This window comes from Hemitrygon akajei, chromosome 8 (assembly GCF_048418815.1).
Source record: "Hemitrygon akajei chromosome 8, sHemAka1.3, whole genome shotgun sequence".
In the NCBI taxonomy this organism is placed as follows: Eukaryota; Metazoa; Chordata; class Chondrichthyes; order Myliobatiformes; family Dasyatidae; genus Hemitrygon; species Hemitrygon akajei.
In genome coordinates, this window is record NC_133131.1 from 83,122,195 (window position 1) to 83,136,125 (window position 13,931).

General features: G+C 39.3%; 1 protein-coding gene across 4 annotated transcripts; it reads left to right on the forward strand.

Annotated features, from left to right (window-relative positions):
• The first annotated feature begins 2,969 nt into the window (after nucleotides 1-2,969).
• Nucleotides 2,970-9,435, forward strand: twist1a (twist family bHLH transcription factor 1a). Of its 4 annotated transcripts, none has more exons than XR_012099963.1 (2): nucleotides 2,970-3,697; nucleotides 4,324-4,915. XR_012099963.1 is itself a non-coding variant. In XM_073054103.1 (2 exons), the coding sequence occupies exon 1, from the start codon at nucleotides 3,111-3,113 to the stop codon at nucleotides 3,609-3,611; it is 501 nt and encodes a 166-aa protein (XP_072910204.1). In that variant the 5' UTR covers nucleotides 2,970-3,110; the 3' UTR covers nucleotides 3,612-3,631; nucleotides 9,133-9,435. The 4 variants fall into 4 exon arrangements, 3 of the variants coding, with proteins under 3 accessions (XP_072910204.1, XP_072910203.1, XP_072910202.1); XM_073054103.1 differs by lacking the exon at nucleotides 4,324-4,915 and adding an exon at nucleotides 9,133-9,435 and having other exon boundaries at nucleotides 2,970-3,631; XM_073054102.1 differs by having other exon boundaries at nucleotides 2,970-3,631; nucleotides 4,305-4,915.
• The last annotated feature ends 4,496 nt before the right edge of the window (nucleotides 9,436-13,931 follow it).

Below are 13,931 nucleotides of genomic sequence, written 5' to 3' on the forward strand. Positions count from 1 at the left end.
TCCAGCACACAATGCAATCATGAAGAAGGCACACTAGTAGCTCCACTCCATTAGGAGTTTGAAGAGGTTTGGTATGCCATGAAACACACTGGCCAATTTCTACAGATGTACAATGGATGATATTCATCACAGCTTGGTATGGAGGCTTCAATAAACAGGATTGCATGAGGCTGCAAAAGGTTGTAGTGTCCGCCAGCTCCATCATCTCTCTACCTTTGAGGACATCTTCAAGAGGTGGTGATTCAAGAAGTTGGCATTCTCTCCATCCAAGATCCTGAAATCCATCATTAAGCACCCTCGCCACAACCAGAGTCAATTAATACAGTGATAACAAATCTAATTCTGATTCTTTCTGATATGGGGCAAGGTTATTTCACAAGTCTTTTTACTCTGGATTGATGTTGTATTTCAGTATTTTCTTGATCTAAAAGTCCGCTCCGTTCAATTGCATTTCTTCCTTTATGCATTCACTCTCTTTCCTTTTCCGTCCACCCTGTCTTCAAGGACGTATGTACAGAAGGAGAAAGGCCATCAATACCATGAAGGATCACACCCAACTTGTTCATCGACTGTTTGTCCCAGTCCCTTCAGGAAGGAGGCTGCTTAGCATCTACGCCTGGATCACCAGACTCAAAAACAGTTACTTACCCCAAACAATATGCCTCATCAATACCTCCACCCACTAACACTCCCCCCTCACCACCATCACTACTTCATCATTTCCTGTCAGAGTCACTTCATGCACAGTTACTTTATGTGCATACAATTGAGTTATCTTCTGCATTTATTGTGTTTTATTGTGTTCTTTATCTTACTGTGTTTTCTTTGTGCTGCATCGGATCTGGAGTAACAATTATTTTGTTCTCTTTTACACTTGCATATTGGAAATAACATTAAGCAATCCTGAATGGAGAATCAAGTATTTTCTTTCAATGCTGTACGTCTTTTCCTGGGAACGAGCGCCCTCTATTGCTCAAGGTTGGTCAGTGCATAAAGTGTTCAAATATGGTGCAACCTGAGCAATTTGAAATGCTGTTTGCATAAATATATAGAAATTGTTAACCTTAAGAATCTAAAGCTAAAAGGGATCGTTTTCTATAACAGTTTTCAATGTATTTTGTTTTGAAATTCAAAGCCTGTTCTGTTATTTGGGATTTTATTGTCTCCATGCTTTAAGTTTGTAAAGTAGGGGGGCGAGCACCCCTGAACAAACAATTCAAAATTATCTTATCTGTGGAACAACTCTGCCAGTAAGTCACTGTTGCATCAATTGTTCAGAATTTAATCTTACCCAGTCAAGCTGTAAGTAGAGAATATAGATAAATACGATTACTAAAGTGGAACAATATAATTTCATGCGCACATATAATTGACCCAATGCCTACCTAACGTGTGCATACCTATCTGTGTATGTGTGTAAATATATTTTATTCGGGTGTCCTTATACAACAAGGGTTACGGCGAAGCGGTTCCACAGGAGAAGTTCAATGCCCTGGTGAACAATTACTACTGGTCATTTAAAAATACAGACTGCGATTAATGTTGCGCCATTACAGGCAACCTTAAACGGCACCAGCTCACATTAAACAGTTTTATGTGCTATTCTTGGATGGTTTTCTTCTTTTTCTCGCACTAGGTGATGTTTATGTTGCGTTTTGGACTTCGCGGCTTGACTGTTCCTCCGAGATCCTGCTGCGTTCGGAGCTTTGTACTAGAACTCCCTGTCCCTAATGGAACAAAGTCGATGTATCCGGCTGGGGATTTGAATGAAACCATTCAAGGAAAATATTTGTACTGCACAGGTATCCTTTCTGCATGTCATGTGTTTAAGTACGCTCAGATTTTGAACAGTTATAAATCAGGAGGGGAATTCATCCCCCGCTTAATGTTATCTGGACATCTGGACCTATCTGACTCCCCACTATAGATAATCTTGTTTTTGCCGCTGAGTTTACGGATTAATTAATCCGCACTACATAAATTGGTTCTTGTCAAGATTTACGCAGTTAGCTCGCTTATAATTTTTCGAAACTTTCAACAATTTATTTTCCTTTTTTTAAGTTAACTTGCTTTTTTTTAAAATTCCGCACATAAGCAAGCAATATACACCATCACCTATTCCGGGATATAATTCATATCACATCCAAGGTATCACATCCATACCTCATCACAATCCAAGGCCTCGATGTGCAGCATTAGGATATCTCTGAAGCTAGTCAACAGTTTAACTGAGAGATTGTTTTCCTTGTAGTTCGAAGATTCTTCCTTTAACTGAAAGAATCTTCACACAGGCTGGATATAGTGTTGAAAGGATTTCCCCTTTTCTGTGAGAAGTACGTGGAGCGTGTTTGATATCAAAAGCGTGCTTGATCATTTTAACTCGAAATTGAACCAGTAAAGGTGAAATTCAGTCAGGTAATAATAGAAGTCGACTAGCAAGCGTCTTGGTAAGTGTTAAGTCAAATCAATAAGCCCTCAAATCATCATGATTTGTCTTCTGATAACTCCAACTAAGATCCTCAGATCGACTGAAAAATGTTCTAAGCATGTTCTCTGAAATAATCCAACATCCTTACAACAAACACGGCCGGTTAGTTACCCATTGCCTTTACATATAAAAAATATATAAAACAAAGCATATATTCCTATGAACCCGCCAGCAATTCAAAATCTACATTACAAAAGCGTTATATACCACCGAAGCAGAATAGTGGAAGGTCTAAACCAACGTTAAATAAATATCAAATACTATTAAACAACCATTTCTGTGCTAAAATAACGCCACCAGCCGCTACAGAAGCTTATGTTTGAATCTTTTTTTCTGCAGTAGATCTGTTAACTGATGGCCCTTGCAACATGGCTCCACCTCATCCAGTGATGAAAATTCATATTAGCCAATCAGTTCGATCTCCGAAAGGTCCCGGGACCGAGGACTATATTACACCCCCCCCTCCCTTTCCCCTGAAAAAGTTTTCTGTAACCCAGACCAGTTTCTCAGAGGTCACCGTTTGGAAAAGTTCAGCTTGCTTTGATAATTCATTACACTAAATAAGCCCTCCATAACCGCCTCACGGCCGACAGCTGGATATCCTTGCATTTGTTTTAAACCGATGTTAGAGGCGATCATGCAGGACGAAGAGAACTCCTCGGTCTCTCCAATAGAGAGTCTGAGCAACAGCGAAGACGAAGGAGACAGGCAGCAGAAGAAAAGTGTCAGAAAGAGGCGACCGAGCAGGAAATCTGGCGAGGAAACAGATAGCCCTGCCTCGGGGAAAAGGGGCAAGAAAACGGACGGTAGCCCTCAGTCCTTCGAAGAACTGCAGACTCAGAGGGTCATGGCCAATGTAAGGGAGCGCCAGAGGACGCAGTCCCTAAACGAAGCTTTCTCCGCTCTGCGCAAAATTATTCCGACCCTCCCATCGGATAAACTGAGCAAAATCCAGACCCTCAAACTCGCGGCGCGTTACATCGATTTCCTTTACCAGGTCTTACAAAGCGACGAGCTGGACAACAAAATGTCGAGCTGCAGTTATGTGGCACACGAGAGACTTAGTTACGCGTTCTCAGTGTGGAGGATGGAAGGAGCGTGGTCAATGTCCGCATCACACTAGCAGCTTCCCTTAGGACAAAGGTACGCTAAACTTGGCAGCGTTTACTCAATGTCCTGTACAAATAATTTGAAGCGGCGCCAGTAGAGGTAAACAAGAACTTCCAGTCCCATCCGAGTCCAGATGGGTTGTATTTTCATTAAAATTAACTTCTATCGGGATGTTTACATCTAAATACACTATTTTCGAAAAAAATATTTTGCCCGCGGTGTTTTTGTAGTAACGACGATTTGTGCTTCCCTTTTTATTCTTTTAAAATGCTGTTACTAAAACGTTACAACTTCTAGTTTTTCACTTTCTTCCTCTCTCTTGCTTACTTCTTTTCCGTCTTGTTCTTCTCCCGCTGATCTTCACTGCTCATCAATTAGTTAATCAGGTCTTCACTTTTCATCGAAAACCGCCCCAACACCATTGTCTATAATGACCTCGGCGCTTTCACTTTCTGACCTCTCGCTTCCCAGCGCAATCCATTATAACCAATAGGTAAAGCGATCGGGTTCAGAAGGCCTGTGGCCGAGAGGGAGTGTAAATATTGATTATGCAAAATAATGACTACAGAGAGCAGGAGTTCATTCAAATAGAGATTCTCTCCTTTTCTCTAACCACCCCTCCCCGTTTCTACCCCCACTCCTGTACCCCGTTGTCAAATCGAGGTGCTAAAATGACCGTCTTTGGGTTGGACTAATCTCAGTTTAGTGTGTTGCTGTTTTACTAGGTGAGCGAGATTTGTCACAAAGGGCCAACCGCTGGACAGACAACAGTTTGACGTCTGGATACTTAAACACGTTGATCCTTGCCGTTGATGGATAACGAGCGCAGAGCACAAAATAGCTAGTGGAAAGAACGTGAGGAGCACTTACAGAAAACCAGCCTTGGACGCGGACCCATCCAATCGTGCGGCTATGCAATCATTTGTACTTCTGAGGTGTATTTTTGCCATTCACATCATTTTATCCTGACGATGAATGTTGTTGGAACTCAATCCTTCCTTTACTATGCATGCCTTCAACAATCATAACTGCTATTGATGACGCAGGAAAGTTGAATTATTTTATTTTTGTTTTCCAAAACTGATAAATGGAAAAGGTCTAGAGTGACAATGAGTTTATAGAAAATGGACCAAACTGTTATGCAGTTGGTTAGTCTTTCTTTTCTTGAGAAACATTTATTTATTTATTGATGTGCCATGTTCCAATGCATAAAGATCTGGTGTCTAAATGCATTCATATTTTTGTGATTGTTTTGTAAATACCTTTGTATATTTTCTGCAATAAATACCTATGATCTAAACTTTAAACCATATAAAATTTAACTTGGTTTATCTATAAGGGATAACTTTGATGATGAAGAGCTATTTGTGGTGAATTGTTACTACCCCCACGAGAGAGCGGGATTTAACGAACGGTGCAGAAAAGACAAACAGAACGGCTACTGCCAACGGCGGGTGATCTAGAATGAGAAGGGTAGTGTTTTACCGCCGTCTGCCACTGGCTTATTGACCTTCCAGATACAGAGGGAGAGGGTAATTAAAAACATACACAGCGACGTTATGCTGCTTCGAGATCTGGAGTACTGTAGTGCGTAGACGGAACGCCAAGATGTGAAAAGAATGTTGGAAGAGCGATTCGTAGCCTATTGTTTGCCTGTGTGAACTGAACTAGTTCGTGAATTGCGGGGATAGTATGAATTAGATTTTCCCATTTTGCAGATTGGATCACATATTGTGAACGCGTTCTGTAGCTTAAACATACAAACATCTTCAATGCCCGTGACAAAGTAATTTCATTGATAGGGAACTGGGTGCATTGCTCTAAATAATTAGAGAAATATTTAGGCACAAAGAAGTACCAGTTTTCAATACGAAATGCTCGATTGGAACAAATTGTGCAACGTGTATTTATTTTACTATTAAACTGCTCCAAAAGCAGAATGTAAACATCCGACATATTTACTTCGCTGTCATTTAACAACGTTATTTATTTGCTTTGGCTTTCTGATCTAAAAGCCCGTTTGGTCCCATCGTCACACAAAATCAGATATTGAGGTTTAAATGCCTTCAAATTAAGCTCAGCTGGTTGCAAATTCGAAGACCTTCCTGTCAAAAAAAAAATGCGTGGAGGTTTGTGAGCGTTATTCCAAATGGTCTAACATAACAAACTCTGCACTTTAATAGACGAGGAAAGCAATTGGAGCAGGCGAGCTGACACTGCCGCTACATTCTTACAGCTTTTGACTTTTCCAATAAAGAGCGTGCCTGTGGTAATGCGTAACTGAAATGTTTTTGTAATTTTACTCTTGTCCTGGATATTACCACACAGCGCGATTGCTTTCATTTGCCTTTTTTATTGATTTGGATGTCAAGGTATTTATTTCCTTTACAGCACCGGTGTTTCACCGTTTTAACTGAATATCCAAAAGTTTAATACAAAGGACGTTTTTTTTCTCTCTGATTTACGCTTTACCTGTTGCATTTTGCCACCGATAGTACCCAATATCTGATTTTCCAGCTACGCTTCTGTTTGAGCAAGTCTGGCCGGGTTAAAGTAGTTTAATGTTAAGTGTTTTATCTATATGATGAAGTGAAGGGAGAAAGCAATGAATTAGGGTCAAGACGAGATTAAAGTGGTAGGTTTGAGTTGTTGTGGGTACAGTAATTCCCACATTCCTGTCGATCCTGGGAATATGAGTTCCACGGCTCGATTTTATATGGCTTCGGCATCAATTGCCATTCGTCTGTCTTTGACATTTCATCACAGATCAAAGACCTATCCGGAGATCTACATTCCGTCACACATTTAAAGCTGCACCGAATCTTCCACCTTCCCCCCATTTAAAATCCGAAAGACTAAATTTCAATCCAGAAACCTGTCGAAAATATAACCTGCACTAAATTTCTGTCAACCATTGATGTCAAAAATGTTTCATGTGCTAAAGTGAATTTCTGAAGGCAATTCTCAGCGGTTGAACTCGTCCAACGCTGAGTTAACCTTCCCTCTTCTGGACTCCAAGGAGATTCCGTCCCACTTCCACCGCCCCCTCCCCACCCCCCGCGGGACTGATTTTTTTAATGTAGATTATTGAAAGTGGAATCTATCTAAATGTAATGATTATGTGATCTGGATCTGTGGACATTAAGATGCGCTGTATGGTTTAAGGGAGAAATAGCCCGATCTCAATTAAAGACTCCATGGGCGTGCTAGCTTCGTTCACAGTCAAATATCTCCACTTCTATAGGCATAATTTTAAGTCCCCCGAACAATCAACTTTGAAGAAGTAGTAAGAGAAGAAACAAGGGAATGACAAACAGGCTCAATATTAAAAAAAAATTAAACTCAAGTTTAAGCATGTTAGCAGAAATTAACGCATTTTGGTTTACACGTGTTATGCATTGGTCCAAAAAATAATTGCTATTGTTCATGGGCTTGTGGACTTGCGGTCCCAAAAACTAATATTCCGTTTTTTGTACTCTGGATGAATGTTTACCCCTGACGACTATTTTGAATTACTAATACACAATATAGTTTTTCTCCGTAGTTTTCAGCGAGGGAAGAAACTTACTTCCCTCGCTGAAAACTACGGTGTGGTATTATTTGTCTAAATTGCCACAGAGATTTACCGATTGCAAACTTGAGTGAAATGCTACGGTATATTTCATGCATCTCTATCTGTCCGATACTGGAATTGGGGTATTGGCTAACAAATTAACTTCCTCGTGCCGCATTTCCCTTGAGTGAATGCGTGACTATAATATTTGAGGTATTCACCATATAATTTCAGTACGGAAATAAACGATGAGCACACGGTTTCTCATAAGGGGTCAAGCCTGTGTGCCTTGTCCTTTCACTCCATCCTCATACTAATTTGATTCCACGCCAAAAGCGATAAAGCAAAGCCGAACTATTGAAGCAAGTGCCAATGTTAGCGAGTAGCAGAACACCACGGAGGTTTCAATAATATTAGGACCAGATCAATCGTGTCCTTTAGGACAATAAAGGCTTTGCAAAGAGTTGTTGGGTTCGCCTTGATAGATGATTGCTGAATGAAAGCGGGTCTTCAGCAAACTCTCAGAAATGCATTTCGTGAATGTGATTAAATTAATGTATTTTTTAAGAAGTAAACGATTTTGTACACCCCATGTTTGACTGCTATTAAGGGGACGAGGCAGGCTTTGGTCCATATCGTGCACTGCAAACTCTCGGCTTTGGCAGAGATTCTGACCTCGTACAGTTTCGAACTCATCCAAAGCACATGATTTCACTTGAAGCGCTGCCCATGAATCCTCAGAACATTTGTCTCAGTGAAATGATGTAAGACATTTCTCCTTTAAAAAAAACTTCATCTCTTGTACTAAAAACAAACACGCTGATTCGGATCGGGGGTGGGGGGTGTTAGGTGGCAATAAATATAAAATAAAAAAAACAAAAATAGCGTTCTTCACCTAGTGTCTGCGTGAGCAGCACCAGCCATCAAGGACGTTAACCCACTATGGGGTGCCCTTCCCCCACTACGCTGGCAAACAAACATGTCACCCACAGCATATAAACATTCGCCAATCGAAAACTTGTCCGTATGTGTGAAATCTAATATTGAAATGAAGCACCTTTCCCGCGAAGGTGTATGATTAAAATTGTAAGGCATCCGTGGAATTTACAGCTGTTCGTGGAAGCAGTGCAGAAACGAAATCAGCTCAGAATATCCTTTGAAATTATTCCCCACTAATATGACTTGCAGTCCAAACACTTTGTTCAAAATAATAGGCTCACTATTTTCATTGATCTAATGAGGCTTCTGATGGCCAACTTATTAAATAGGTAGCCAATAGTGAATGGAAGCCAATTCACAACTGGCTAGATTTTATGAGGTAATCTTAACATATTATGAAACTATTTCGTAAAACAGATCGTGAGGTACTCCATATACGTGCATTTAGGGTACTTAAACGCCGACTATTTAGATTTGAGGATTTATTTGATTGGGTTAGCTCTGAGCTGTTGAACAACTGTGACTACCATAGGGCCACATCAATCGTTATGTTACCCTGTGCTTATCAGCTGGTCATTGCCCCTATTTATTTTGCTGTTCACACTGTGGGGGGAATGGACTGAAGAAAAATGAAGGCATTTTGCTTCTTTAAGTTTTTTTTTCCCACAAAATGTGATCTGAATCTTATGTGATCCGATCTCTATCGTCAAGTATCGCTGGACATCAAAGGAAAAAGTAACTTAGAAAATTAAGATAACATGACGATATTGAATCAACGTGCTTGCCAGCACAGTCTACCTGCATGTGTTTAAGCAGCTGTTATAGATGGTACAATGTCGTCACGTGCAGCAGAACACAGATGTGCAGATTTGCAAACACCACGCCTTTCCAACACTTCCACATAAAATGGATTGAGATGGACGATATATCACTCGTCAGAACCAACGAGCGAAAATCTGATTTTTATTTCATAGAGTGCTGCAGGCGTTAGAGCGATCAGATTGTTTTATTATTTCTTTTCTCTCTCTTTGTTTTTTCGTAGAGAACGTGGCTGTTTGATCCTTGGGAAAGTATCGGATTCGGTGCCAGAAGACTGAGACTAATCGATTGTTGTTTGATGGGGTTTGAGGATGATAAGACGAGAGAGCATCATGAAACAGGAATTCCAGTCCTGACAGCCGCACTAGCCACAAGATGCATGGAGGATATGAAAGAGACAGCGGTACGCTTTATGCACACACTGAACAGCAGCTACATAGGCCCTCTCATTTCACCAGCAACATGTGAAAATATAACTGGCTTTTTAAAAACATTTCTGATTAAAATTAATACTTATGCAAAGCAATGTTACAGTTTTATAATAACTGTCCAAAATTGTATCCTTAAATGGCACAACTATGCAATGATACCATCAGGTTTAATGAATAGGAAATAAGGACCATTGATAATAATCAGCCACAGCAAAATATTAGTTCCTTTCAAAAAGGCAATTTGTTTACTTTAGTCTGTTGCACGTATCTTGTCCAATTCTTTTGCATCTGACACTAATGCGTAATTTTTTAAAGTTAACTCTTTAGGAATTCAGTTTCTTGACTGCAATTCATTTAACTATATTTTTGGTATTTACAAATGATCTGATTGAAGGTGTGCTCATTAATTTTCATTAATGTTTGCAAATAAAGCAGTGTAGATATTCAAAGCTTGATTTTGATCGCACTTACCATTTTTTCACAGACTTCTGTTGATGTGAAAGAAAAAAACTGTCGATGGTTTCAAATTTTTAGATGTTATAACGGAAAATAAGTATCCGTTATATTAAGTATATTTTTACTAATTTTGCATTTGTAGAACAATGCTGTTTTAACTGAATACGTCACAATCATTGCTACTTCAGAGGTTCGTGGGCCTCTTAACTTTCGAGTGCAGCTTAGAATGACTCTTCTACAAGTTTAAATTATCAGTACAGGAGAGGTGATTCCATTAGCTTAATTTACCGGTTTCAGACACGACTCCGGGTTCGATTCACAGACCAAGGTTTTCTTGTAAGTTAAATTCCCAGCCAATTTGAAATGTTGCTGCAATATTGAAGTTCGGCAAAGGGCAGGATCGAGCAGCGGACAGGCACACTGGTCGACTGCAAAGATTATGATACCAATTCACCAGATGAAGTAACATTTTCTTTTAGGTGTTCAATATATCCATCGCGTGTTTATTTAGGGAGACGTTATTCTTTGTATTAGCGCGTGAAACCATTGGGACTGTTTGATTGACAGTTTTACGATCTTTAGACTCCGATGTAAAGGTCTAGCATAGTTAAACAAACAGTTTGATATAAATCTAGCTTATTTAATAAGGGGGAAAAATTAACTAAGAAATTTCTTCACAAACCTCTTCAGCAGAGCGAAGTAAATTGCATTACCCTACAGGTCACAACTTTAAGGTAAGATAGTTCAATGGTCCAACCGTTTTGACCCGGGTACCCCTGAAAAGTTCATCACCCCACATTTTTATTTAAGTCGCCAATCTTAAGTGGCATGTCCATCATAAACATATGGACGTACAAACAGTTTTCTTCTCTTTTGTGGGAACGGAAGCACTTCCTTATTTCGTAAAATGAAAAGGATGTATCTACCAAAACTACTATAAAACTAACAGTACCTGAAATCGGGTCATACGTTAACGAAAGTAGACATGAAAAATGGGTTAAAAAAAAATATTCCGGATGCCACTAACAATTCGGACCTGCGAAAGGACTACAAGCGAACACGAAGAATCCAATTCAAAGCAGGTCCATACGTTTATATTTCTTTTCTGTAATCCAAAAGCAAATGCAATAATTGATTTAATACACCAGCCCCACCAGTACGCATTCATTCACATTAGATGGTGTCGGAACAAACCGACGCAAGACTGTATTAGTCAGACAAAACAACTTTATTAGGAGCACGCCAACGACACAGACCTGTATGATATTACCTAAGCTGGAAACATATATGATGCAGCCTCCATGTCCGCCCGTTAACCGGTGAAAGCACAGTAACAATGAGAAAGAATTGGTTTCTCATCAATGAACTTCCAAAATCACCGTGACACCTTGATTTTCCACAGTTAAACGCACGTGCCGGTGTTATGATAAACTTTTAAACTGTTTCATTGTTATTTTATTGAATAGCCTTTTACTTAATAACTCACGCACCAGAACCATCCTTGTATTAATCAGGAAGTCAAATAGCACTTGATCTTTAATAAATGGTACAGCGCGCCCATGGAACCCGTGAGTGCTAACTAGCGAGGTAAATGCGAAGAGAACGAGTCCCGCAGTACAGAAAGTGTTGATTCAGTAATTGCGCATAATCAGGTCACGTTATACGATGCCTTGCCATTTTAATCGCAGTGCAAAGTCTTGTATAAATAGACGCATTCCTAAACAATGTTCACACCCCTGCAATGTCCACCCTCCTACAACATATTATATTCAGTGCCTGGATTCTAGCAACAAAAGGTCAGCCGGATCATAAAGAGATGGTCGGCATTTTCTTCTTTCTTTGATGTTTGTTTTCTCCAGATCATCGGAATGTATTGAGTTTCTTGATGGCCAGTTCAGTTCCCAGACCCATCAGTAAATCGGAACTACAGAGAAAATTAATTATCTCTGAATAAATGTTATTATAACATTGCTAGTATGCTTTATAGCTATGACTTACGATGTGTTAATAATGGATAATAGTTTAGTCTGATTTAATGAATTCTAATGTATTTGGAACTAATGGCCTATTCTTTCCCTTTGAATGATAAATTGAGTCGTCGGTAAGGCAGTACATTTTTCACTTAACATTTTCCCATTCATTAGCTAAATCATTAAATTAAGGCAAATGGAGATATCTTTATTCAGTTTTTTTTTCCTAGTAGTCAGTGAAGCTCATCATCCGAAGATTTGATTTGCTTAAAACATTTTGAATTCTCGTAGAATTGACTAATGAAGTTCGAATGTAACAAGGAGAGCGCGCTTATGGTACGCCGTTACGGTGTTTGATCAGTATTTCCCCCCACTATTTAGCATGGAAAGGCTCTCGGGACACTGGGCTTTCATTTGGATTGCTACGGGATGATTTATCGCAAAACTTTCTTTATTTGACAGCACCCGGTGTCAGACTTGAAATACTGATACTTGCCACAATTTAACAGAAGAAATGAGTCTAATAACCGTGAAGCCAATTCAGTGATCTGAGAGATTGAAAGGGTTAATATATGTGTGCTAAGTTTCTTGCCAATGCTTGGTATAGGACAGTATAGACAACAAACATTGTGTATCTGTGTGCTATATTAATAAATGATGTGCCCTTCCAAGTATTACCTGTTATTAACAATGCCTGCCGTTAACAATGCATTGTTACAGCTAAAATATAAAGACTGGCTAGAACACTGTTAAATGAAAATTGCGTCGATTCTAATCATCATCTGGTCTTCATTCTGTATAGCACTTCAATCTCAGATGAACAGATAATGAACAGTTCCATAATTCAATCACCACCATCAATCTGCCAACATGCAGCCCTGCTTTAATAATTAAACAGTGGATATACCAGAAATAACCTTTGGTATAAATGCAAAACTGTATACGTTTGGTATACCACTAGTATAAATCCAAAGCTGACCATATATAACACTATATAAAAGACTTGAACAGAATAGGAGCACAAGAGAAAAATATATTTCAATCCCATCCAATATAAAGTAATAAATTCTGGGATCAAAGGAAGAATTGACATGCACATTCAATGTTGAAAAGTACAGATGATCTAAAACCTAAATGCATTGTAATAAGAGGAAGTGTGCAGTATAAATTTAACAGTACGAGACAATTGCAAAACTATATTCACAAAAATGGAGCTTGGACAGTGGAAGCTATTTCTAACAAAGCAGAGAAGACCTGGGGAATGAAATAACTTAATGATTCTAAAAATCCAAAGTTTTCCTTTCTGTCTTTTTTAGCCTTGTCCCTTTAAGCTTATCTTTCTGTCCCCTGTATTTCTATCTGCACCTGATCCTATGCAAATTTATCCTCTGTAATTTCCATCTTTTCTGAACTTTCTCTGTTTAATTCTTGATTCTTCAGTCTGACTGGGTAAGAACATGCATTGTTGTCTGCTTATCACCAGTGTTCCAGATGGTCTATTACTTTGGCTCACATGAAGAATGATGTACAGAAGCATATTACATGGATTTTTGTATCAACTGCTATCATATGTTTTGTGAATATACACTCAGTGGCCACTTTATTAAGTACACCAATACACCTCTTTATTAATGCAAATATCTAAGCAGCCAATCATGTGGCAGCAATTTCAATGCACAAAAACATACAGATGTGGTCAAGAGGTGCAGTTGTGGTTCAGACTGTAGAATGATTGTCAGTACCATACGGGGTGGTTTGAGTATCTGTGAAACTATTGATCTCCTGGGGTCTACATGCACAACAGTCTCTAGAGTTTGCAGAGAATGGTGCAAAAAGCAACAAAAAAATCCAGTAACTAGCAGTTTTGTGGGTTAAAAAAGCCTTATTAATGACAGAAGTCAGAGGAGAATGGCCAGACTGGTTCAAGCTGACAGGAGGGTGACAGTAACTCAAATGACCACGCGTTACAACAGTGGTGTGCAGAAGAGCACCTCTGAATGCACAACGCATTGAATCTTGAAGTGGTTGGGGTTCAGCAAAAAGAGACCATGAACATATTCTCACTTTATAAGGTAGAGGAGATCCCTAATAAAGAGGCTGTTGAGTGAATTTATAGCTGAACTTCCAACTTCTACATTGACAAAAACAATTCCAAGTGAAAATTT

Excerpts from the sequence above, each read along its gene's own strand:
- twist1a (XM_073054103.1), top strand. The coding sequence starts at position 3,111 with ATGTTAGAGGCGATCATGCAGGACGAAGAGAACTCCTCGGTCTCTCCA.